The sequence below is a fragment of the Schistocerca cancellata genome, chromosome 2 (assembly GCF_023864275.1).
Source record: "Schistocerca cancellata isolate TAMUIC-IGC-003103 chromosome 2, iqSchCanc2.1, whole genome shotgun sequence".
NCBI classification, from domain to species: domain Eukaryota; kingdom Metazoa; phylum Arthropoda; class Insecta; order Orthoptera; family Acrididae; genus Schistocerca; species Schistocerca cancellata.
In genome coordinates, this window is record NC_064627.1 from 638,835,345 (window position 1) to 638,858,575 (window position 23,231).

The 23,231-nt window shown below is 38.1% G+C and overlaps 1 protein-coding gene across 1 annotated transcript in view; it reads left to right on the forward strand.

Annotated features, from left to right (window-relative positions):
* The window catches only part of LOC126162311 (uncharacterized), a 355,605-nt gene that overhangs the window by 172,001 nt on the left and 160,373 nt on the right, over positions 1 to 23,231 (forward strand). Inside the window, exons 5-6 of the mRNA XM_049918734.1 lie at positions 6,437 to 6,587; positions 19,118 to 19,324. Of these exons, the coding sequence (XP_049774691.1) occupies positions 6,437 to 6,587; positions 19,118 to 19,324 (358 nt within the window). The remainder of the gene's footprint in view (positions 1 to 6,436; positions 6,588 to 19,117; positions 19,325 to 23,231) is intronic.

Below are 23,231 nucleotides of genomic sequence, written 5' to 3' on the forward strand. Positions count from 1 at the left end.
CAACTGTCAGCCTAAAGAAACAAATGAGTTTGACTTGGCTTTCTATAAATGGTATGTGCCAACATCCATCAGCTTTCCTCCTGACCAACAAGTCAAGAAAGGAAAGGCAGCCAGCCTTTTTCCTGCTCCATAGTGGAGAGATTATGTGGACAGATTGATTTCAGATATTCTAAAAATCTGTTTAAGTTCTCACTTACATGTGGCCAAACAAGACTATTATTTACATGTATACAAAGCATACTCATTTCTGTGCTACCAACTCCAGGGCATCTTCCTCAAAATCCTCCATAAACAGGTTGGTAGTAACAGATGACAAAGGGCTCCCCTTCCTGAAATCCACCTGTCTGTTAATGGAACAGGTCATCAAATAAAAAGTAAGTGTAAAGCATCACATGTCAAAATAGGTCACTTAATTGAACATCAAACATAACCTCAGTTAACCATAACAAATCACTCAGAGGAATGCATGTGAAGAGAACACATCAGAACTTACTAACATTTCAGAATTGATTCAAGAAATCTGCCAAGTTCTCAGTGTGATGCACACATAACTCTACTAGTGAGCTCAACACAGTAGCAAGGTATTTTTCTATATAGCATGTCAGTGGACCAGTGCTACTGACAGTAGACCTAAGAAGAATGCCTTCCTTGCAGATCTCCAGAAGACCGTAAAACCTAAGGGGAGTGATGCAATAAGAGTTGAGACTCTTGATAGTGTCTTGTGACAAGGAACTTTGTTTCAGGAGGTTGTTGGTCTTCCTCTCAATCCTTTTTGTCAGGATGGTCTGCAGTATCTTGGATAAGATGGTGACACCGCATCTTTTGAACATAATCCTCTTTATCCAACACAGCCATAACAATATAAGGAACCACTCTGTGTAAATGCAAAGCTGTCTTCTTATCTGCTGTAAAATTACTCTTGGGCAAACATGCCCCAGTTAACAAATAATATGCTTCTCTCCTATCAGTTTAAAAACAGCTTGTTTGACAGAACATATAAAAATGAAAATGGTAAATGCTTGGGTGTTCATGCAAAGTTGAAATATTTCCCTAGAATGTTGACTGGCACACTTTCGCCGGATACCACTGCACATAAGCATCACATAATGAATGAGAACACTACTGACAGCTGGTAAAACCTGGTTTTAATTGACCACACTGTTGGTTTCACAGCTTACAACCACATTTTTAGGTGCAACCTACATGTTTAACAAGTGAAATGTAAACTGTGTTGGAAATTTGTGTGCTTACATAAAGATTGTTTCAAGACTTGTACTCACAAAAATTCTCACAAAAATTATTAAATTAATAATCCATCATAAGTGAATCCAACATCCTTAGTCAAAGTACTTCCATTCAGAGAATAATGTCAATATTTTCAGTTCTTCTAACCAGGGTAGAAAACTTAGATGTAAAGAATGTGTTTCCTGTGACAAGTATAATGCAGTTGGTGTTTACTGTAACAAACACAATGATTGCCCCTACAAAATACACAGGGCAAACTGGTAGGTCCTTCAGTGGAAGGAACATCTTAATTTAAAAAATTCCAAATCAGCATTATCTCACGCATGTGGCAAGCGGGCATGGTATCACAAGTCATGGTAATAATAATAATGTCGTGTGACTAGGGCCTCCCATCAGGTAGACCGTTCGCCGAGTGCAAGTCTTTCGATTTGACGCCACTTCGGTGACCTGCGCATCGATGGGGATGAAATGATGATGATTAGGACAACACAACATCCAATCCCTGAGTGGAGAAAATCTCTGACACAGCCGGGAATCGAACCCGGGCCCTTAGGAATGACATTCTGTTATGCTGACCACTCAGCTACTGGGGTCGGACACAAGTCTTGGTGAAAATCTTGTAATCCTCCATAGAAAAGGAAAAGGCCAGGAATTGAATCTATTGGAAGAACTGAAAATTTTTAGACAAAGAAAGAGAGTGTACAAAACATATTGAATAGTCAGTTGAATTTAAGACACCATCATTTTCTGGCAAACTGTGACTGATGTACAGTTAACTGTTTTGCAAGGGAGTGAACCAGTGCTCCTAGTGACATGTACATTGCTGCAGTGTCCGAGTGATAGATATTATTGACCTGCATAGTCAGTGTTTCCTGGTGGCTGGTAAAGACAGGACCTACTCTTGCAAGCTGTGCCTTCCAGGTGTGGTTTGAGATGATAAGAAAGCGGCATTGTTTCTTTCTCTCACAGTGGCAATGAATGGCCAGTATATTGGTAAGATCTACCTGGCAACATTAGTGGAGGCTGTTACAGGGGCCAGCTTTCCGAGTAGCTTTTGTTTGTCTAGTTTTTAAAAAAAGTATTGACAATATTCTCTGAACGGCAATACTTTGACGAAGACTGTTGGGTTCATCTATGGTAGATTAATGTAATAATTTCTGTGAGTACAAGTCTTCAAATAATTTTCATATAATAGCACAGAGTTCCAATATAGTTTATAATTGTATCTCAATTCTCAAATATGTGAGGTGCACCTGAAGATGCAGCTGTAAACCATGAAACCAGTAGTGTGGTCAATTAAAATCAAGTTTTACCAGTTGTCGGTAGTGTTCTGATTCATCATGACTTTCAGCAACTATGGGTGACTTGCATAAAAATTGTTTGTGATAAGCATCTCACATGCTTACAGCAGGTGAGCAAATTGCTGTTGCAAAGTTGAAATCTTTCCCTAGCATGTTGACTGGCTGACCAGATACCGCTGTACAGAACATAAGCATCACATGATGAATGAAACCACCACTGACAGCTGGTAAAACTTGGTGAATATAATCCTCTTTATCCAACACAACCACAGCATTGTTCTTGTTGCAGGGTAAGATAACAATATAAGGAACCACTCTGTGTAAATGCAAAGCAGTCATCTTATCTGCTATAAATACAAACACAGAGACTCTGGCATGTCCTTCCAGCAATTATTTAGGAAGCCATTGAGATTAAATCAGCAAGTGACCTTTTTGCTTAATTCAGCTTGGAATCCTGCTCTCTCACCGTTCAATCAGCAGAGAGACATAATTAAAGATAATTGCTCATACATTGCTTAAAATGAAATGAATGTATGGTATTATTGGCCAGACGACCCTGTTTGGGGTTGTTGGGCCACCTGTGCAATTCTTTCCCTGTAACAGTACTTCGGTGACTTGTGCTTCAGTGACAATGATATGAAATTATTAGACCAGTACAAACCCTCAGTCTCAAGTGAAGAAAATCTGTGACCATGCCAGCAATCAAACCCGGGGCTCCATGATCGAGAGACAGTGACACTAATGAATAGACAGAGAGCTGTGGATGCCTGGTGGTAATTAACATTCACTATTGATAACTTCTGATGTTAGTCATCTTTGGGTGTGTGGTGGCACTGGTTGTTTATGGTCGCTGTTGTGTATTCTGCATATGCCATGTTATGGTTCTCAGTTGGCATAGCCCCACCTACCATGAGTTTAAATTTCCTTGCACAGTCCTCTCTTGTTGCATTTGTGCCTTGAAATGGATGGTGTGTTCATGTCACCAGGCAGCATTCCTGTAAGTTATTTGAACATTTTATATGTGGGAGAAACTCAAGTTTCAGATACCTGGTTATTCATACTCTAATTTGAGGCCTCTTCCTACTGAGTGTGAGCATACTTAGTGAACTGCATTGCTTACCTGGAAAACCAGAAAATAATTGATCAGAATTCCATCACCACACACAGTAATGTACGAGTATGTTGAAAGTCTTTTAGACTTTCCATATTGAAAAGGCACCTCCATTGATCACAAAGTTTTACTAATTCATTGTACACTCTGGCCACATACCACTTAGATGGATTACAGGAAGCTCAACTCATAATCTCAAGGCTGGACAAAACCCACTTCCACTGCATGCCAGAAACTTGCTCTGATGACCCCAATAACTGTGAGAAAGATCACACAGTGATACCAGGAATACCACAAAACTGTCTGACAATTCTCAATGTTTTACCCAACCTCTTTTGCCTGTTTTTCTCTGCTTCAGTCTTGTGTGTTCCAATTTTCAGTGTATATAGATATTCTAGTTCTGTTGAGGGGTCAGTTTTTCATTGCCAGGTAATTCGTTGGCAACTACCCAAAAGCTGTATATGGTGTATTACAGCATGCTAACACAAACTAAAGAAAATCCATGGAAGACATCATCAGTGACTACTTTCTCTCTTGAGTCATCAATCAGCCTTCTGTCTGGATTGAATCCATCACCTGCACCAGCTTCTTCATCTCAGTGTATCACTTGCACCCTACATCCACAATTATTTACTGGATGTATTCCAGTCTCGGTCTTCTTCTGCATTTTTTACCATCTGTAGCTCCCTCTAGTGCCGTGGAGATTATTACCTGATGTCTTAACACATGTACTATTATCCTGTTTCTTGTTCTTGTCAGTGTTTCCCCTATTTTCCTTTCTTCACCAATTCTGTGGAGAATCTCCTCATACCTTATTTTATCAGTCCACTAATTTCCAGCATTCTTCTGTTGCAGTACATCTCAAATGCATCAATTCTATTCTGCTCCAGTTTTCCCACTGTCCACGATTCACTACCATACAATGCTATGATCCAAATGTACATTCTCAGAAATTTCCTCTTCAGATTAAAGCCTATATTTGATACCAGTAGACTTCTCTTGGCCAGGAATGCCCATTTTGCCTGTGATAGTCTGCTTCTGATGTCCTCCTTATTTGACCCATTGTGTGTTATTTTGCTTACAAGGCAGCAGAATTTCTTAACTTCATCTACCTCGTGATCACCAGTTTTTATGCTAAGTTTCTTGCTACTCTCATTTCTGCTGCTTCTCATTACTTTGATATTTTTCCAGTTTATTCTTAATCCTTACTCTGTACTCATTAGATGGTTCATTCCATTCAACAGATCCTGTAATTCTTCCTCAGTTTCACTGAGGAATGTTATCAGTGAATCTTGTCATTGACATAATTTCACACTGAATTTTAATCCCTCCCTTGAACCTGTGTTTTATTTCTGTCATTGCATCTTTGATGTATAAATTGAACAGGAGGAATGAAAGGCTGCATCTCTGTCTTACATCATTTTTAATCCAAGTACTTCACTTTTGGTCATCTGATCTTATTGTTCCTTCTTGGTTCTTTCTATACACACACAGACAGACAGACAGACACAGACAGACACACACACACACACACACAGATATCCTGTCTTTTCTTGTAGGCTATAACTTACTCCTATTTTTTTCTTTTTTTTCAGAATTTCTAACATCTTGCCTCATGTTACATTGTCAAGTGCTTTTTCTAGATGACAAATCGTATGAGTGTGTCTTAATTTTTCTTCAGTCATGCTTCCATTATCAAATGCAAAGTCAGAACTGCCTCATTAGTGCATTTACGTCTCCCAAAGTCAAACTGATCATCATAAAACAGATCCCCAATTTTCTTTTCCATTCTTCTGTATATTATTCTTGACAGCATCTTGGATGTGTGAGCGGTTAGTCTGATTGTGCAGTAGTTCTCACACTTATCAGCCTTTGCTATCCTCAGAATTGTGTGTATTATATTTTACCAATACTCTAATGGTATACCATCAGTCTCCATAAATTCTACACACCAACTTGAGTAGTTGTTTGATTGCCACTTCCCGCAATGATTGTAAGACTTCCAATGGAATGTTGTATATCCCCTCTGCTTTATTTGATCCCAAGTCTTCAGGAGCTATTTTAAATTCTGTCTAATACGATATCCTCAATGTCTTCCAAACTGACTCCAGTTTCTTTTTCTATCACATCATCAGACAAGTCCTCCCCTTCACAGAGGTCTTCACTATACTCTTTTCACCAAACCGCTCTCTCCTCTGCATTTAGCAGTCGAATTGCTGTTGCTCTCTACAACCCTTGGGGCTACATTATGTAATGGATGATATTGATGTTCCCTACTTACAGTTGAGAGGAGATTCTCATAGAATATTGGTGCCATTCACTTCCTTCCAGAGATTATCTAAGGAGTCTAAAATTGTGTGTGCACTTAGGATCATTCTGTCACTGACTGGAACACTGACTCTAAATACTGATTGAAATATAGCCTCATCAAATACCTGTATTCATCAATTAGCAGAATGTGTTAACCTTTTATTAATGAAATATAATACATTTATGATGAACACTAATCCATTTTTACACATATGCTAAAACAGTAATTTTCTTTAGTACCCTCCACTCATTTTAGAATTACCTTCTTTCACTGATAATGCTGTGACAAATGTACAAAATTAATTTGGCCATCAATAGATGTAATACAAAATGTTAAGCTGTTCGCACAGAGTTCACACCATACCTAATGTGCTTTGATGCACTTTGCTCCAACCATGCTTATTGTTATTGGTTCCTGTTTTAGTAATTCTTACCATATCTAAGATAATTATTTGTAACTTTTCTGAAGGTCAGCAGGATACATTAGTTCCAAGACAGAAATCACCGTCCAATAACACTCAGTGCAATAGAAGTAATGTTACCAGTACCAGAAGCAAATCAAGTGCAAAGAAAATATCACAGCGATCTGAGCCAGATGTGAAGAAATCTCCCAACACTGGGTATGTATCAATATATTCATGTATACCATTACATTTTTTACATTTATATGCTTACATATTTGAAACAATGTTTATGAAGAGTAATAGTGAATGTTATATTTTGACTGACTAAAAGAGTGTCTATGAATTCATTCTGAAAACAATCATCTAGGCTGTGGCTAAGTTATTTTTTCATGGTGTGTTAGTCCCAAAAGGTGTGCAGGAGAACTTCTATGAAGTTTTTTAAAGTAGTAGAGAGGTATTGGCGAAAGTAGAGCTGTGAGGTCAGCTCGTGAGTTGTGCCTGGATAGTTCAGTCAGTTGAGAAATTACCCATGAAGGGAAAAGTGTCAGAGTTTGAGTCTCAGTATAGCACATAGTTTTCATGTTCCTGTAAGTTTCATATATACATGTGTTTAATGAGAAGAAGCCAGATAGTTGGTGGTGTCCTTGTTGAGGAAACCATACCAGATATTGTCTGAAGTGATTTAAATAAACTACACTTATACATATGAAATGTACCATTTTGGTGTTTCAAATCATAAATATCCTATAGCTCCTCTATTATTATTTTATGTCTGTTTTTCCAGCTTTTGGATGAGATTTATGAAAGTGTAAGGTTGCTTTGTGGAGAATACGCAGAAAAATTTTACTATGGAAAGTAGCTGAAGGTGTTATTGTTATTTGCGCCAACAACTTTTTAATTGCGTGAGACTCTGGTCATAATACCTGCGCATTTTTTTTTTTTTTTTTTCTTTTCTCTTTCCATACTGGGCATCACATGGCAAGAAACAAAAGTAACTTAAGTTCTGTTAAAGAAAGTCATGGGCCTTAGATGTGTACTTTTATACACAGGAGTCTCAGATGCTGAAGGTAACATATTATTTGTCTTACAGGGTTTCTCACTTTGATGTTCATTGACCATTCAACACATTTACTTTATTATTGCACTGTGGCATGGATCTTTGAGTGACATAGACTAAATAGTTTCGTAGACATAGGGATGGAATCAGTGACATCCACATTTTTTAATGGTTTGCTTTAACAGGCCTCCTTTCACATCACAGTGGAAGGTAGAGTTGTTTGCTGAGATAACACTGATAGTTACTTGTTTTGCAACAACTGATGGCATTTATTCTGAGAGATTTCTTTTGCAAATTCTGTGGTAAAATCACCTTTATCATAGAATCTGTTAGTCCCCATCTGATTATCTGTCCCTTACTCTTAGTCCCATCATTTTCCATGACATTCCTCCTTTAATCAAAACTTGTACACACATTACCCAAACCTTTCACCTCCTTGTATCTCTGCTGCCCCCCCCCCCCCCCCATTTACCCTCTGACTCCTTTCTCTATGCAAGATTAAAAGCAATAGATAGCCAAGGAATCGATACTTTAGTGCATAATATTCCATTCTAAAAATAATGATGGGATTTTCTGCTTCTCTTGTAGTAGCCTGTGTAGGACCATGGGTAGCTCTGTTTAGGATTGCATTTTCTTCTTATTTTCCCACAATTTTTTTGTCATCAACTTTCTCAGATCTGCAATATCTTCCTCTCTTGTCTGTGATGTACTGGTCAGTGTGTACTCTCCAGTTTTTCTTACATTCCACTTTAATCCTCAATTTGGACCAATCCTTCTTGTGTTCAGCAACTCACTTGTTTCCTGTATTTATTCTTGTCTTTTGGGTAGTGTATCAATATTAATTTTGATCACATGTCCCACAAATTTTGTTTTTCTCAGTCTAATTTCTCATGATAATATTCTCAGGCTCTTGTTAAGTTTTTCCCTAGGTCTTCACATCCATCTCTCTTATGGTCTCAGTATTTTTGTCTGTCTTTCCTGTAGTAGTTTTGCACCATGTCTTCCTAGTGTTTTTGTCTCAGCTGCATAGTACCACAATTCTCACTGTTGCTTTGTAGTGTCTAATCTTTGCATATGTAGATATATTAATTTTATTGTTTGTATCTCTTCTAATGCTATTTGGTAGATGACCAAAGATTTATTTGGCAGTATAATTCACCCCTTTCTGTTCCAAAGTCAGATTTAACCCAGAATAGTGAAGATAATCTTTTCTTGTGGTGTTGTAGCTATGCACTTTGCTATTATTTTTGAATTTGAATGGGTTATTAATAAAAAAATTCCTAAGTGACAATATGTATTGCCAAGGTACTGTGATTATCCCAAACTCCTTAAATAAATGTCTGCAAGATGATCTTGGTTGGGCTCCAGCTATTATTCTGATTACACACTTTTGTGCAATGACTACTGTTTCTCTTAATGGTAAATTACTCAAAATATGATGCCATATGAAAATAGGCATAGTAGACTAATTTGCTGATACGTTTATCACCAAAATTTACAATAACCATTATAACATAAGTAGCTGAACCTAAACATTTCAGCAAGTCATCAATATGTTTCTTCCTGTTCAATTTCTCATTAATGCATAACACCCAGAAATTTTGAATAGTCTGTCTTAGCAACAGACTTCTGTTCAGAGTCTATATTTATCAATGGTGTTATGCCATTTAATGTATATACTGTGTTTTATCAAAATTTAGTGAGAGTCCATTTGCAAAGAAACCCTTAATAATTTTCTGAAAGACATTATTTACAATTTCCTCAACTGATTCTTGTTTTTTGGGCATGATTACTATACTTGTATCATCATCAAAAAGAACTACCTTGGCATTTTCATGAATATGGAGTGGCAAATCATTAATATATATTAAGAGCAATAGGGACCCAAGACTCAACCCTCTGTAACACCATTCTTGTGACCTTCCCAGTTAGAGAACTCTGCTGATTTTTACAGACTGTTTGTACTGTTAATTTCAACCTTCAGCATTCTTCCAGTTAATTATGAATTAAACCATTTGTGCACTGTCTCACTCATGCCTCAATACTTAACTTATCTATAAGAATTTCATGATTCATACTGTCAAAGGCCTGTGAGAAAACACCAAAAATCCCAATGTGTGATTTTCATTTATCCAGAGCATTTAATATTTGATCAGTAAAGCATATTTAGCATTTTCTGTTGAAAAGCCTTTTTCAAAACCAAATCACATTTTGTTAGTACTTCATTTTTACAAATTTGTGAAGCTACTTTTGAATACGTTACTTCTCAAGAATTTTGGATAAAGTTGTCAGAAGTGAGATTGGGTGGTAGTTGTTAGCATCAGACCTATCCCATTTTTTATGCAATGGTTTAACAATAGCATATCTCAGTCTCTCCAGAAAAATGCCTGTTTGTTTGAGCTACTAGTATGTGTCTGAGAATCCTGCTCACCTGTTGGGAACAAGCTTTTAGTGCTCTGTTGGAAATGACATGAATTTCATGCGAGATTTTTCTTTTGAGTGACTTATTATTTTCCTAATTTCAAGGGGAGAGGTGGACTGAATTTCAATTTTATCAAATTGCTTAGGTACTGCCTCTTCCATGTATAGCCTTGCAGATTCTAAGGAACATCTGGATCCTATTTTCCCTACAACACTTAAAAAATTATTATTAAAAATATTTTCTACTTCTGACTTTTTGTTAACAAATTTTTCATTGAGTTTGATAGATGTACAGTCTTTCTGTGCTCTCAGTTGCCCCATTTCCCTTTTAACAGTATTCCAAAATGCTTTAATTTATTATCAGAGGTACTAATATTAGGCATAATGCACATATTTCTGGATTTTAATAACTTTTTTTTTAATACAGTGCAGTAATTTTATAATTTGTGACTGGTTCTGGATTATTACTCCTTCTAACTATAAGATAAATTTCCCTTTTCTGTTTACAAGATATTTTTACCCTTTAGTAAGCCATGGCTTGTTAGAAAGTTTCTTTAAATTAGGATCATGTTCCCTGTACACCTCATCCCAGTCTAACTGTTGCAAGATTTCCATAAAATTTGCAGTTAACTGAACACACTGTTTTGAAGGACTGTTTCACATTACTGTATGGACCTATGTCACATACTGTCACTAGCTGTGCATCATTCTTAACAGGAAAAGTTTCTGTTTGATTAAATTTATCTTGGTCCATAAAAATATTATTTATCTATGTGCTGCTTTCCTATACTACCCGAGTAGGAAAATCAAGAACTGTGTTAAATTGAAAGGACAAAGTGATACTTCAAGATCATGCTTTCTGTCAGACTCTATCACAAAATCTACATTGAAATCCCCACAAAAAATAATCATCTTCCCGCTGTCTGACACATAGCAAGTTTTTCAGAAATGATTGAAAATTTCCCAATGGAGACATATGCACAGCTACAGTTTGTAAAAGTACCATTATTTGGTTTAAGCTCACAGACACTTACTTCTGTATGTCGCTCTACATAAAATTTTTTAGTTTCTAAATTTTCCACATTGTGATAACTTTAACATATATGGCAACCCTCTCTCCATAATGTCTCACTTACACTTACTGAAATCTTACATCGACCTACATTTACCTTTTCTGTATATGTGACTATATGATGTTCAGACAGGCATAGTACATCTGTTCCACTGCCACTTTCTAAATCTTCTAAACCAACAAGAATCTCAGCCAATTTGTTTTTTGATCCACTGATATTCTGATGCTATATACAGACATTTTTTTCACTGTACTTCTATGAGAATCTCGTGATATACTACTATTACGTTAAAACTGTACTTTTATGAGAATTGTGTGATACTTTAACATCTCTAGTACATGGATGTCTGAGCTTCTCATTAAGTGTAATTTCATTCAGTGCAGAATCATTGGACACTGATCTTAGCCTAAAAAAGAGGTACTCCCATGAGTTTCAGTGCCCCCCCCCCCCCTTCCATTAAAGATTTTGCTATCTTCTCAGCCAGTTTACCCTTCTCTTTCCTACTGAGATGCAGGCCATGCCTTGTGGAGTCCCAATTACCAATAGCATCAACAGGAACCAAACCTATGCCTGACAAAGTAGCTGCCCAAAGCAGCTGATCTGATTCCATATTGACCCTCCTGGTAGAGTTGCTTATTTGGGGCTGATTGTACCGAAAGTAAGCAGTGACCAAGCCAAATTTGTATGGTTCATTGCATATGCTGTTTTTACCAGGTCATGCTCAGTGTTGTAGCTCTGATCCCTATACATACTGTTTCCTGCTCCACCCCAAACCATGACATGATCTTGCTTTGTAAAACCCTTGCACAATGATCCTACACCCTATATCAATTGACTAAAAAATGCTCTGTGCTTGAAAAAACTTGTGACCTGGTATCTGTCACCTAATTTTTCCTGTAAGGTCTGGCCCACACCTCTTCCCTGGCCCCTTCCTAACAACAGAACTTTCCTAAATGGTTTGAAACAGTCAGTTTCCTGGTGACAGTCTGTTGAGTATTAACTACACTTACGTCTACCTGAGCCTGTTCCCTGTTAACAGAGATAGCAAGGCAAATGTGTTGTTTGTGCCAATGATGAAAATTTCAGATACTCTTCCGGTGGCTCCTGTCTTCACCCTTCTCCCTCCATAACCTCATCAGTTCCTCCCTAGCACTATCAAGTTCAGTCTTAAGGGCCCTAATCTTCCCTTACTGTTCAGCTACTTTCCTATCCCTTGAACATACTTTGCAATACCATGCAACAGACCCAGTTACTTCCCAGATTCCCATGCCACTAAATTCATCCCAATGTAACTATCTGTCACAACAGCTGCATAGAACCCCAGAACTAATTTTCCTATAACAGCTCAAACACTTCTCCCTCGCCGGCCGGTGTGGCCATACGGTTCTAGGTGCTTCAGTTTGGAACCGCGCGGCCGCTACGGTCGCAGGTTCGAATCCTGCCTCGGGCATGGATGTGTGTGATGTCCTTAAGTTAGTTAGGTTTAAGTAGTTCTAAGTTCTAGGGGACTGATGACCTCAGATGTTAAGTCCCATAGTGCTCAGAGCCATTTGAACTTCTCCCTCATGATTGTTTGCAATCTTTTTAAAAAATTTATCTACACAATAACAGAAATATTCTATTAACTACAAATCGCAAGAGTCACTAAGATTGTGTGGAACACTTAGTATATGTCTATACTATTAATATGGTAACGTAATGCACTGAAAATAACATTAAAATTTAGAACTTGTGTACCTGAAAAAGTAGGCTTAAGATTGCGTATGCACAATACGGAAATTCCTGTAGTAGGTATGGCACTACTAAATGTGCATGTAATGAAAATTACCTAAGTTCTTCACTTAATACTTATGCAAATGTCTTTAGTTTATATGAAAATTATGTCTAAAGCACATGGAAACTGGCCCGTGAGATTTATTTATGTATTTATTTTTGAGAAATACATTGAAACAAGTGAAGCCTTCAAAAGATAAGATGAAATAGGCACTAATTAACATTCTTATTAACTTAATTGACTGCTATTACAGAATTTAATTACTTATCTTCATATATTGTTGAGTTGTTTCCTTGCAGTTCCTTCACTGATTGTCACTATGTCTGCAGTGGCTAGGTCTGTCATCCTTTTTGTCTCCATGCACATTTTTGGTATTCATGCTCTCGACTGTGTGTTCACTTGTTCCAGTGCTATGTTGAACAAAATTTTGGTGATGTTCTGCCTCCCTGTTTGACATCACTCTTGGTTTCAAACTCTCCTGATAGTGCTCCTCTGAACCTTACCCTTGCCTTTGTGTCTGTCATAATTTCAGTTATTAGTTATCATATAGTGCCATCTAATCCTCAGTTCTTCAGAATTTTTTCAAGAGGCTGCCTGTCAGTGGAGTCATATGCCTTAGTGAAGTCCATCAAGGTTGCCATCATCTCTTTGTTCTTTAATGTCGTGTTACTATTGGTTCTTTAGGGTATAGGTCTGTTCTACACATCCTTTTACCTTTGCAGAGCTCATCTAATAGTCTCCAACTTTGCAGTCTATCTGTTCTTCTACTCTCTTCAAGGTGAGATGCAACAACACCTTGTAGCTGACCTCTAGTAGCAATATTCCTCCATAATTGTTTTCATCCCTTTTATCCCTATTCTTATGTTTTTGCACTATGATCACATTCTTCCCTTCAAATAAAACACTTGAGCTTTCAATAGCTGTCTCTGCTGTTGCCATCAGGAGTTAAAATCACTGACTGCTGGGTCTGGCATGGTGTCCTGCTTATACAGAAGTAATGGTAGTGTCTGGAACTTTCCAGAAAGGGCCAGAGTGACACATGCATGGAATTCGAGTTGCACAGCACCTAGCAGCTCCATCCTGCAGTAGGACCAGCATGGCATGAGGGGCCTGCATCATGTTTAAAACTGCTGCTCCTGCCTCCCCACAAACGTCAAGCCCACACAGGTGCCGACTCCATGGGACCTGAGGGGGTTTGAGCCCCCTCAAAAATTTGTTTGAAGGGGTGGTGCCCCCCCCAATAATTTAAGAAAATTATTAATTATATTATACTTTGTAAAATCACAAAATTATGTTGGAATTCTTTATTTTCCTTGTTTAACAATAGTTACCTTTTAAAATACATTCAGTAATGAGTTAAAACAAATAATTATTATGGTAGTAAGCAGGTTAACTGAAAACAAGTAATGTGAGAGCACCAACGACCAAGCTGGTCTACGACCCCTTTGCTCAACTCGATGGACTATGCGAGCTTCTAGTATCTCGAGAATATTGAAAAACTTTGAAGAAAATGTCGAGTTTTTTGAAAAATTTTCTGCAGAGGGTAAAATAGAGGCAGGTTACAAATGTGCAGGCTACCATGAGTGAATGTTGCAATTCAAGACTTATTTCTTTTTATGTCTTCATTACCATGCTATGAACCAAGTAGAGGATGTCAATGAAAAAATTCAATGCCCTCATCTAAGTGTTGCTGATACAGAAAAAATATATGAGGGCTTGATTTGTATATTGAATGGAAGGTGTGATAGTTTTGAACACTTTTGGGAATTATGTTTAGAAATAAAACCTCCACAAGTTGATGATCCTTCACTTCCTCGGAATTGAAGTGTACCAAAGAAGTATGAAAACAATGAAGCCAGCTCACCACACATTTTCAAAACCCCAAAGGAATACTACAAAGCTATATACATTGAAGTTTGTGAAATGTTGTAATCATGCTTTACTTTGCTTCAACTGGACTCACACAGATCATTGCAGTTGAACAAGAGTGCTTTTTTTTACTAAACAGAGGTGAAACAAATTTGGAAAAATCAACTGAGTTTTTAAAAAATGACCTAGACATTGAGAGACTGTGCTTACGCTTGAATATGTTAGCCAATGTTGCTAATAAAAAAACAACTGCTCTTAAAAAAAAATGCATGATGTAAGAAAGTATATTACACAAGAGCCTGCAGTTGGAGAAACGTTGTGTGAAGTAATGAAGTGCATTGAGCTTCTCCAAGTAGTTCCAATCACAACAGCAACAGCACAACGGTCATTTAGCGCCTTTAGACATATGAAGTCATATCTCCAATTAACAGTGGGACAACTTGGCTGTTCTTCATGCCCACCAAGATGTTTTGGATGAATTGGATATCTGACCAGTCATCAATGACCCCATATTCAGTAATCCAGTCAGATGGTTGACATTTGCACCTTTCTAAAGACACTCTAGCCCTAATAATGGCATTTAGAGCAATATTAAAAATCTTTATGAAATAGAGAATTAAATACATACATAATGTTAAATTTTCAGTTTTGAAATATTACTACTAATTTAGTACTGTATTACTATATTACTATAGTACTGTATTGGTATTTTCAAATACTTAAATATTTTTAGGGTGTAAGACCAAATTAAAACCCGCTATTTACATACTTTTTGGCTGAAAGTATTAGGCACACTGTATTAACTTTATGAACTGTATTAAAGCATTAAGTTTGAGATATTGTTTTTATTTAATGAACCCTGAGCCTTATTCAGAGTAAGCTTAAATGAACTATTTCACTTATTAATCAAAGTGCTATTACTGTGCGACAGCAATATTTTATGTTTTCTTCTTTTAATGACAGTTTAGGGTTTATTTAAATGTAATTTCAGGCTTTTCAGAGCTATATATTCACTGCTCTGCAATAAAGATGATTATTACTGTAAATTAAATTAACTTTTTACAAAAATACCATGCATGTTTACGTTTTGCTTCTTTTTTCAAAGCCAAAAAATGTGCCATGCTTGTTGAGTTTCCCAGAGTGTCGGGCTATTAAGAGTCCAGTTTTTGGGGTTCTAATGTTGATCATATGTCTCTAAAATGCATAAAAAACTTTAAAACTCACTATTTTTCATCTAAAATTTAGAAAATAACCCAGGCAAGACCCCTAGTATGGTCCCCCCCCCCCCCCCCCCCCAATATTTCTTATAAGTCAGCACCCCTACAAGCCCATGTCTTTGCTTTCGCTTGATGTCCAAAGCCCAAGCCCAACCCCATGCCCTAATAAATGTGTATACCTGATCTCTGTTAAAATTGTTGCTATTTATTCTAATTTTGACCACTTCTTTGATGACAGAATGGTGGGACACAGCTGCTCAACATGCCTTCCATGCATGCATCACTCTGGCACTCTCTGGAAGGTTCCAGATTTCCAGATGCTGCACTATGATCACATTCTTCCATCCCTGAGAAGATTTCATTGAAGTTTTCCACTGTGAAAGGCTCCGTGGACACATTCTTTCATCCTTGTGCTGACTTTTTTGTACTCAAAATCTGGCAGATAACCTTGGTCACATTGTCTGCCACCTTGTCCTGTACCACTTTTATCACCTTGGCTGCAACACCACCTTCTTTCAAAGCCATAATATTCTTTAGGCCACTTATGGTCTATGCAATGTTGTCCCTGGTTGGAAGTCAAGACTCTTGTGTATTCAGCTAACATACTGGGCACGGTGGTGCTTTGGTTATGACACTTGTCATTCCATTAGGGAAAACCAGTGTTCAAATTGTCTTCCATCATCCATATTTAATTTTTCTGTAGTTTCTCCAAATTGCTTATGGCAAATTTCAGGATGTTTTCTCTGTATTGAAAGTCTTCCCTATCACACACCATAACTATTTTTATTTTGTTCAAGAGCTTCCTTGGGGTAATTTAGAACTTTTCACTGTGATGTAGTATTCATATGTATATAAGGCATATCAAAAGTAGTTTTAAAAACTTTACTGGTGGGCTCATCACACCAAAACAAGAAAAATCATCCAAATAAATGTATGTTGGAAAATCTTTCAATTCGATCTGTTAATGATAGTTTATATTCAGTTGCATTTTGAGATAAATTCCAAATTCATGACCAGCAATTAAAATTTGTATTGTTCAATATTGACTGATATTATTCATACAAGTATATTTGCTGTTTCTCCCATTACATTATTGATGGGATGTTTCGCTGTGGACACATTCATGTATGTTTGAGTTCAGTCTACTTTCAACATTTCAATGTATGGAACAGTAGTGAATCACCCAATAAATGTTCTTTTTGAGTTTAGGTGGTATTTTCATTTTTCGAGCACATAGATAATATTTTTATCTCTGATGATGTGAGTGGTAATGAAAGCAAAGCTGCACAGGTGTATCAAAGGACCTGAATATCCAACCTTTGCTTTGTGTTGTTGTATTTCAGAGACAGGATTGATAACACCACAAATAATCAATCAAGGTAGAACAGGATTCTAGAGCATCCATACGATATTTCTATGGGGAAGTGGGGAGGGGGGTGGGGCAAGACATGGGAGTATGGAGTATGTTTAATATTTTTGATGATGAATGCCCACTTGTAAGTAACCAAAAAAAAGATCCAGTTCTGACCCTGTTAAAAACCTATGTATTACCAACTTTTAAATCAGTTTCCTGAAGGAAAACACCTGACTACACTGTGTTGTTGTTCCCCCCTCCCCGCAAGAGCTAATGGGATAGTGGTTGGGGAGCCACCCTTATGAGGATTTGCTTCTATTCTTGACCAATAATTAATGCAATACTGCAAGATATTTCATGTATCCATATCATCTTCAGTGTTTGCAGGATTTTAGTTTGTCAGTCACCAACCACAAGGTAACATTTGTTGGTAGTTAGTTGCACAAACTGCCTGTCTATTATTCCAGTGTCTCTTGGGCATACATCCAGGACAATATTTTTCTTCTTCTGGCATTTCAGCTCATAATCATACAGCCATTTTGGAGGTGAGTTGATGACAGGATTAAAAACCACTTGACTTCAAGAAACACGTTGGTAGATTATCTTACAGTTGATTTGTAGTCAGCACTCAGTGTCCCACTGGAGAAAGTTCTTTGAAACATGGTAAAACTGGATTTATGGGAAATGCTCCAATAATTTTCTCTACACAACTTTTAATTATTACCTTGATGCACAAGTTCATAGCATTTTTCCATAAGTTTAATAAACGCAACAGATACACATAACAGAGACTTTAGTCATCAATAATATATTCTCCCTCACTATTTACAACAGTCAGTCAATGCTGGGATAACTTTTTGATTCAGCAACTGTGGAAATCACATGGTTTTGAGGCGAGGAACTCGTCGATCTATGTTGGCAGCACATTTTTATCTGGAAATTAAGTTCCTTAAAGGTTGTTTGACAGAGAGCAGAAAAGGTGAAAATCTGAAGGTGCAAAATCAGGTGAAAAAGGTGGATGTGGAATGACTTCCAAGTTGCTCTCTGTATAGAGTTTTTTGTCATTCTAGCAAAATGTGGGCAGGCATTATCATGGGCATAATTTCATGTAGTCCTTCTGGTCACTGTTCTTGGATTTCATCTGCAAGACCTCTCAGTTGTTAACAACAAATGTCAGCAGTGATGTTTACACCTCAGGAAAGAAATTCGCAGTGAAAGCTCCATGAGCTCTGGTATTTGAGGCCCCACCAGCACATGTGTGGCGGATTCACTTGGCGCTGCGCATGCACTACTTGAGCGCGTTCAATTCTGCTACACCACACGCCCTCCATGGTGAAAACTCGCCACATCAATATCAATTTAATTGTCTTGTCGCAATTCCATCACAGAACTACGCCAGCTGTGGAGGACATCCACAATAATATGGAAAATCTCTGAAATAATTTTAATTGGCAATGTATGAACTTTATAAGCAGTGACCCAATCCATAACCCAGTAGTTTTGGCTCAGATGTTGCCTTGAAAATTTACACACACGTTTCATCTTGAATACAAAATGCTTTTACTGAAACATACCACTTTACCTCTTACAGTATGTGTAATAGTGTACCCAACACTGAATGTTCACTAATGAACCACAAGACATACTGAATATATCATCCACTTTTTATGATTCTGTCTTTAGAATTTTATACACTTGTAGGCAATTACATACAATTGTTATTATGTATTATATATAAACTAATGATTTTTTTATAATTACATAGATGTACTTTTTAAATTGGATTTCATCTTATTTAAATAATTTACATTTATTTATTCTTGCTTTTCTCATTAAATATGTAATTGATTTTTCGGCACATGTAGTGCAGCAATCAGTTTAATAGATTCCAAAAATTTCTCTATTACACACATTTATGTCCTTGTAGGTCAGAGAAAGAACAGACTGAAATGTATGTTAATCCATTTCCCTTTCCTTACAGGGTTAAAAGTGCCATCAGTGAAAGAAAACAAATTTCATCACAGACAAACAAAACTAAAGCAAAGAAGGAGGAGAAAACAATAATTAATAACCAACATGGAATTTCAAGAGGGAAAAGGCCAGCAACATTAGATAACAAGCCAGCAGAAAATTCAAAATCTGCTCCACAGCCAAATAAGACTGAAAATGATAATGCACATTCCCACAGGTAAGAGTCTGATTGTTCCTCCTGTTATTTTTAAAAATTGATGTATATCTGAATCTTTTCTGTTTTATTCTTGCTAGTTTGATACTCACTTTCATTTTACTCTCTCCTCCAATAGACTTTTCTTTCTAGTATCTTCTGCATGGATAATCTTCATAAGACTTTTGCATATTCTTAAACCAAATTTTATCTTATGTTTGATCCTGTGGCTGTACCAGAAGTGAAATTAGCTACGGGCATACCATTGTTATTATGCTTCCCAATTTTGATCTCCTAGTCAGTGTAAAAATAAACACATTTGAGATAAGAATGAGTTGCTTGTAAATGTGTGTATATTTAAAGCAGCGGGTAATTTATGACACGTGCATCCTAATTTGGGCATGGGCTATGAAGTGATGAAAACAAGTTCTGGTGTTCTAAAAAGTAATTATAACTTTCCATCATAGGTGGTTCAGTGTTTACAACCATTACTAAAGAAGTCTATGTCCAAAGTGGCTCATTGTTTACAAGCACCTCTGTCCAAGCTTTATCGAAATGTGCAGATTCAGTTCTCTTGCCTGCTGAGAGGAGGTGGTGACTGAATGTGTAGTATAAGGAATTGGATCTAGCTTAACTGATGGAACAGATATTGGTGTGGTAGAAAATAACAACTCAAAGTTTGAAGTGAGAAATGTATTATACTGTTACAAAAAAGTATTGATGGTGAATAGAATCTTTAATACCTGTGAGTCTTGTTTATTACTATGCCTTCCAAAGATTCACAGCACCCTCATTTTGGTGTCATTGATCACCTCTTTAACAGATATCAATGAACACATTCATCCACTGAGGCTCTAGTAAGTTGTTCAGAGAACTTAGTAATCCGAGTATGGTGAGAGGAAACATCCTATAAAAGGCCTGGAACTTCCAATGAGATTGATAGTCATTAGACTGTCATGTTCATTGTTCTTTCCTTCGTATAGCTGTGATAGGTTGACAGCCATATACTAATGATCAGTATCATCAGTTACTACTGACAAACTGTTACCTCCTGAACCTTGAGAGAACTCACTGTCATCTGGTATCACTCAGTGTGGCAGTTCTTAACACTGTTGCAATTATATTTTCATCAGTTACTACTGAGAACTTACAAAAAATAATGAACAGAATAGAAAATTGTGATCTTGGATGGAAATATAACCTAGAAAAACCATTTAGGCTACCTCTGCCATATGAATTATTACCAGTTTTGGAAACTGTACATATACACTTATCTGCCAAAACGTTATGACCACCAGTCTACATCAATATAAACCTGTCCAGGCAATAGCAGCATCAACTGGTGAGGAATGACTGCTAGGCAGACGCATGCACGGTGTACAATCTGAGTTTGACTGAGGGTAGACCATGATGGCCTGGAGGCTTGGCACGAGCATTTTGGAAGCTGCATGACTTGTCAGGTGTTTGATGAGTGCTGTGGTGAGTGCCTTCAATACATTGTGAAATCAAGGTGAAACCATGTCCAGACATGGTGAGGTTGGGCAAGCCACCCCTCATTACGGTTGTCAGACGTCATAGGCTGGGCAGACAGGTGTAACAGGGCAGGCAGAAAACTGTGGTGGAACTAACATCAGACTTTAATTCTGGGCAGAGTACAAGTTTGTCTGAACACACACTACACCGAACACTCCTAACAATGGACCTCCGCAGCCAACGACCCATGCATGTGCCAATGTTATCACCACAGTGTCAGCAAATATGACTGAAATGGGCATGTGACCACTGGCACTGGATGTTGGTACAGTGGGAGGGCAATGTATGGTTTGGTGAATGCCGATACCTTTTTCATTGTGCTGGTGGGAGAGCGCAATTCCTTGTCTTCCAGGGGAACAGCTCCTTGACTTCTGTACTCCGGTTCAGAGACAAGCCTGTGGTGGCTCCATAATGCTCTCAGGAACACTCGTGGGCATCTATGGGACCAAGCAGTACTGTACACTAGTTTCAGATCATGTACACCCCTTCATGACAATCATGTTTCCCGATGTCAGTGACATTTTTCAACAAGATAATGCACCATGTCACAGGACAGAAGTGTTATAGAGTGTTTTGAGGAACACAGTTGCATTTCCAGGTGATGTGCTGGCCCCCAACTCACTAGATTTGAATGTGATCAAAAACATTTGGGATGTGATTGAACGCGGCTTCAGAGCTCATCACCCCCGTTCGTTGAATTTGTGGGAATTAGGTGACTTGTGTGTGCAGGTGTGGTGCTAATTCCCTCCAGAAACCTCTCAAAGCCTCATTGCTTCCCTGCCATGATGCCATTGATATCCATTCCAAAGGTAAACATACTGGCTGTCAGGTAGGTGGTCAAAACGTCTAGGCTGATCAGTGTATTTGCATTCACTGAAGTCTTACATGATAGATTTTGGTGTAACAGTGACTTTGAACTCTGTTGATCATTTTAATTAATGATTCTTTATTTGTCTGGCAGACACCTTTTGTTTCTCTAATTTTGCTGTCTTGTTTTGTATTCTGCTTCTACAAATTTGTTGTTCTTTCTTTGCACCAGATATTGTATTCTACAAGTTTCTTTTTTAGCCCTTGAAACTTGTTCTTGTTTTCCATTAATTTTTTCTCAAAGTTCTTAGTTATTATTCTTAAGAACTTCCATTAGTGAACCCCTGACTTTTTATCACTTGCTGCAAAAAAATCTCTTAATTTGTGATGTCTGTCTTTAATAGAGCTGAGCGTGTTGATGGCCGCGGTCAGCCGTCTTCAGGCTGCTGCCTCAGAGTGTAGCGGCAGTGGGGAGTGTGGTGTGTTGCATGGGTCTCATCTGAGATGTGGAGGAGGCCCTGCCGACAGCGATAGAGAGCACTGGGTGCACCCAACTGCAAATTGGTGCTCATGTTGGCACCAATGACTCCTGCCGTCTGGGTTCAGAGGTCATCCTCAGTTCGTACAGGCGGTTGGCGGAATTGGTGAAGGCGGAAAGCCTCGCTCTTGGGGTGGAATCAGAGCTAACTATTTGTAGTATCGTTCCCAGAACTGATCGCGGTCCTCTGGTTTGGAGCCGAGTGGAAGGCTTAAACCAGAGGCTCAGACGATTCTGCGGAGATCTGGGGTGCAAATTTCTCGACCTCTGCTATCGGGTGGAGAAATGTAGGGTCCCCCTGAATAGGTCAGGCATGCACTACATGCCAGAAGCGGCTACAAGGGTAGCAGAGTACGTGTGGAGTGCACATGGGGGTTTTTTAGGTTAGAGAATTCCCCCCCTAGGCTCGACAAGACACCTCCTGAGACGCGGCAAGGTAGGAGTAGGCAAAATGCAACAGTGTGCTAATAGTAAACTGCAGGAGCGTCTATAGAAAGGTCCCAGAACTGCTCTCATTAATAGACGGTCACAATGCCCATATAGCACTAGGGACAGAACGTTGGCTGAAACCAGACGTAAACAGTAATGAAATCCTAAACTCAGATTGGAATGTCTACCACAGAGACAGGCTGTACAGTGAAGGGGAAGGCATGTTTATAACGATAAGAAGTGCAATAGTATCGAAGGAAATTGACGGAGATCCGAAATGTGAAATAATTTGGGTGAAGGTCACGGTTAAAGCAGGCTCAGACATGGTAATTGGATGTCTCTATAGGCCCCCTGGCTCAGCAGCTGTTGTGGCTGAGCACCTGAAGGATAATTTGGATAATATTTCGAGTAGATTTCCCCACCATGTTATAGTTCTGGGTGGAGATTTTAATTTGCCGGATATAGACTGGGAGGCTCAAACGTTCATAACGGGTGGCAGGGACAAAGAATCCAGTGAAATTTTTTTAAGTGCTTTATCTGAAAACTACCTTGAGCAGTTAAACAGAGAACCGACTCGTGGCGATAACATATTAGACCTTCTGATGACAAACAGACCCGAACTAT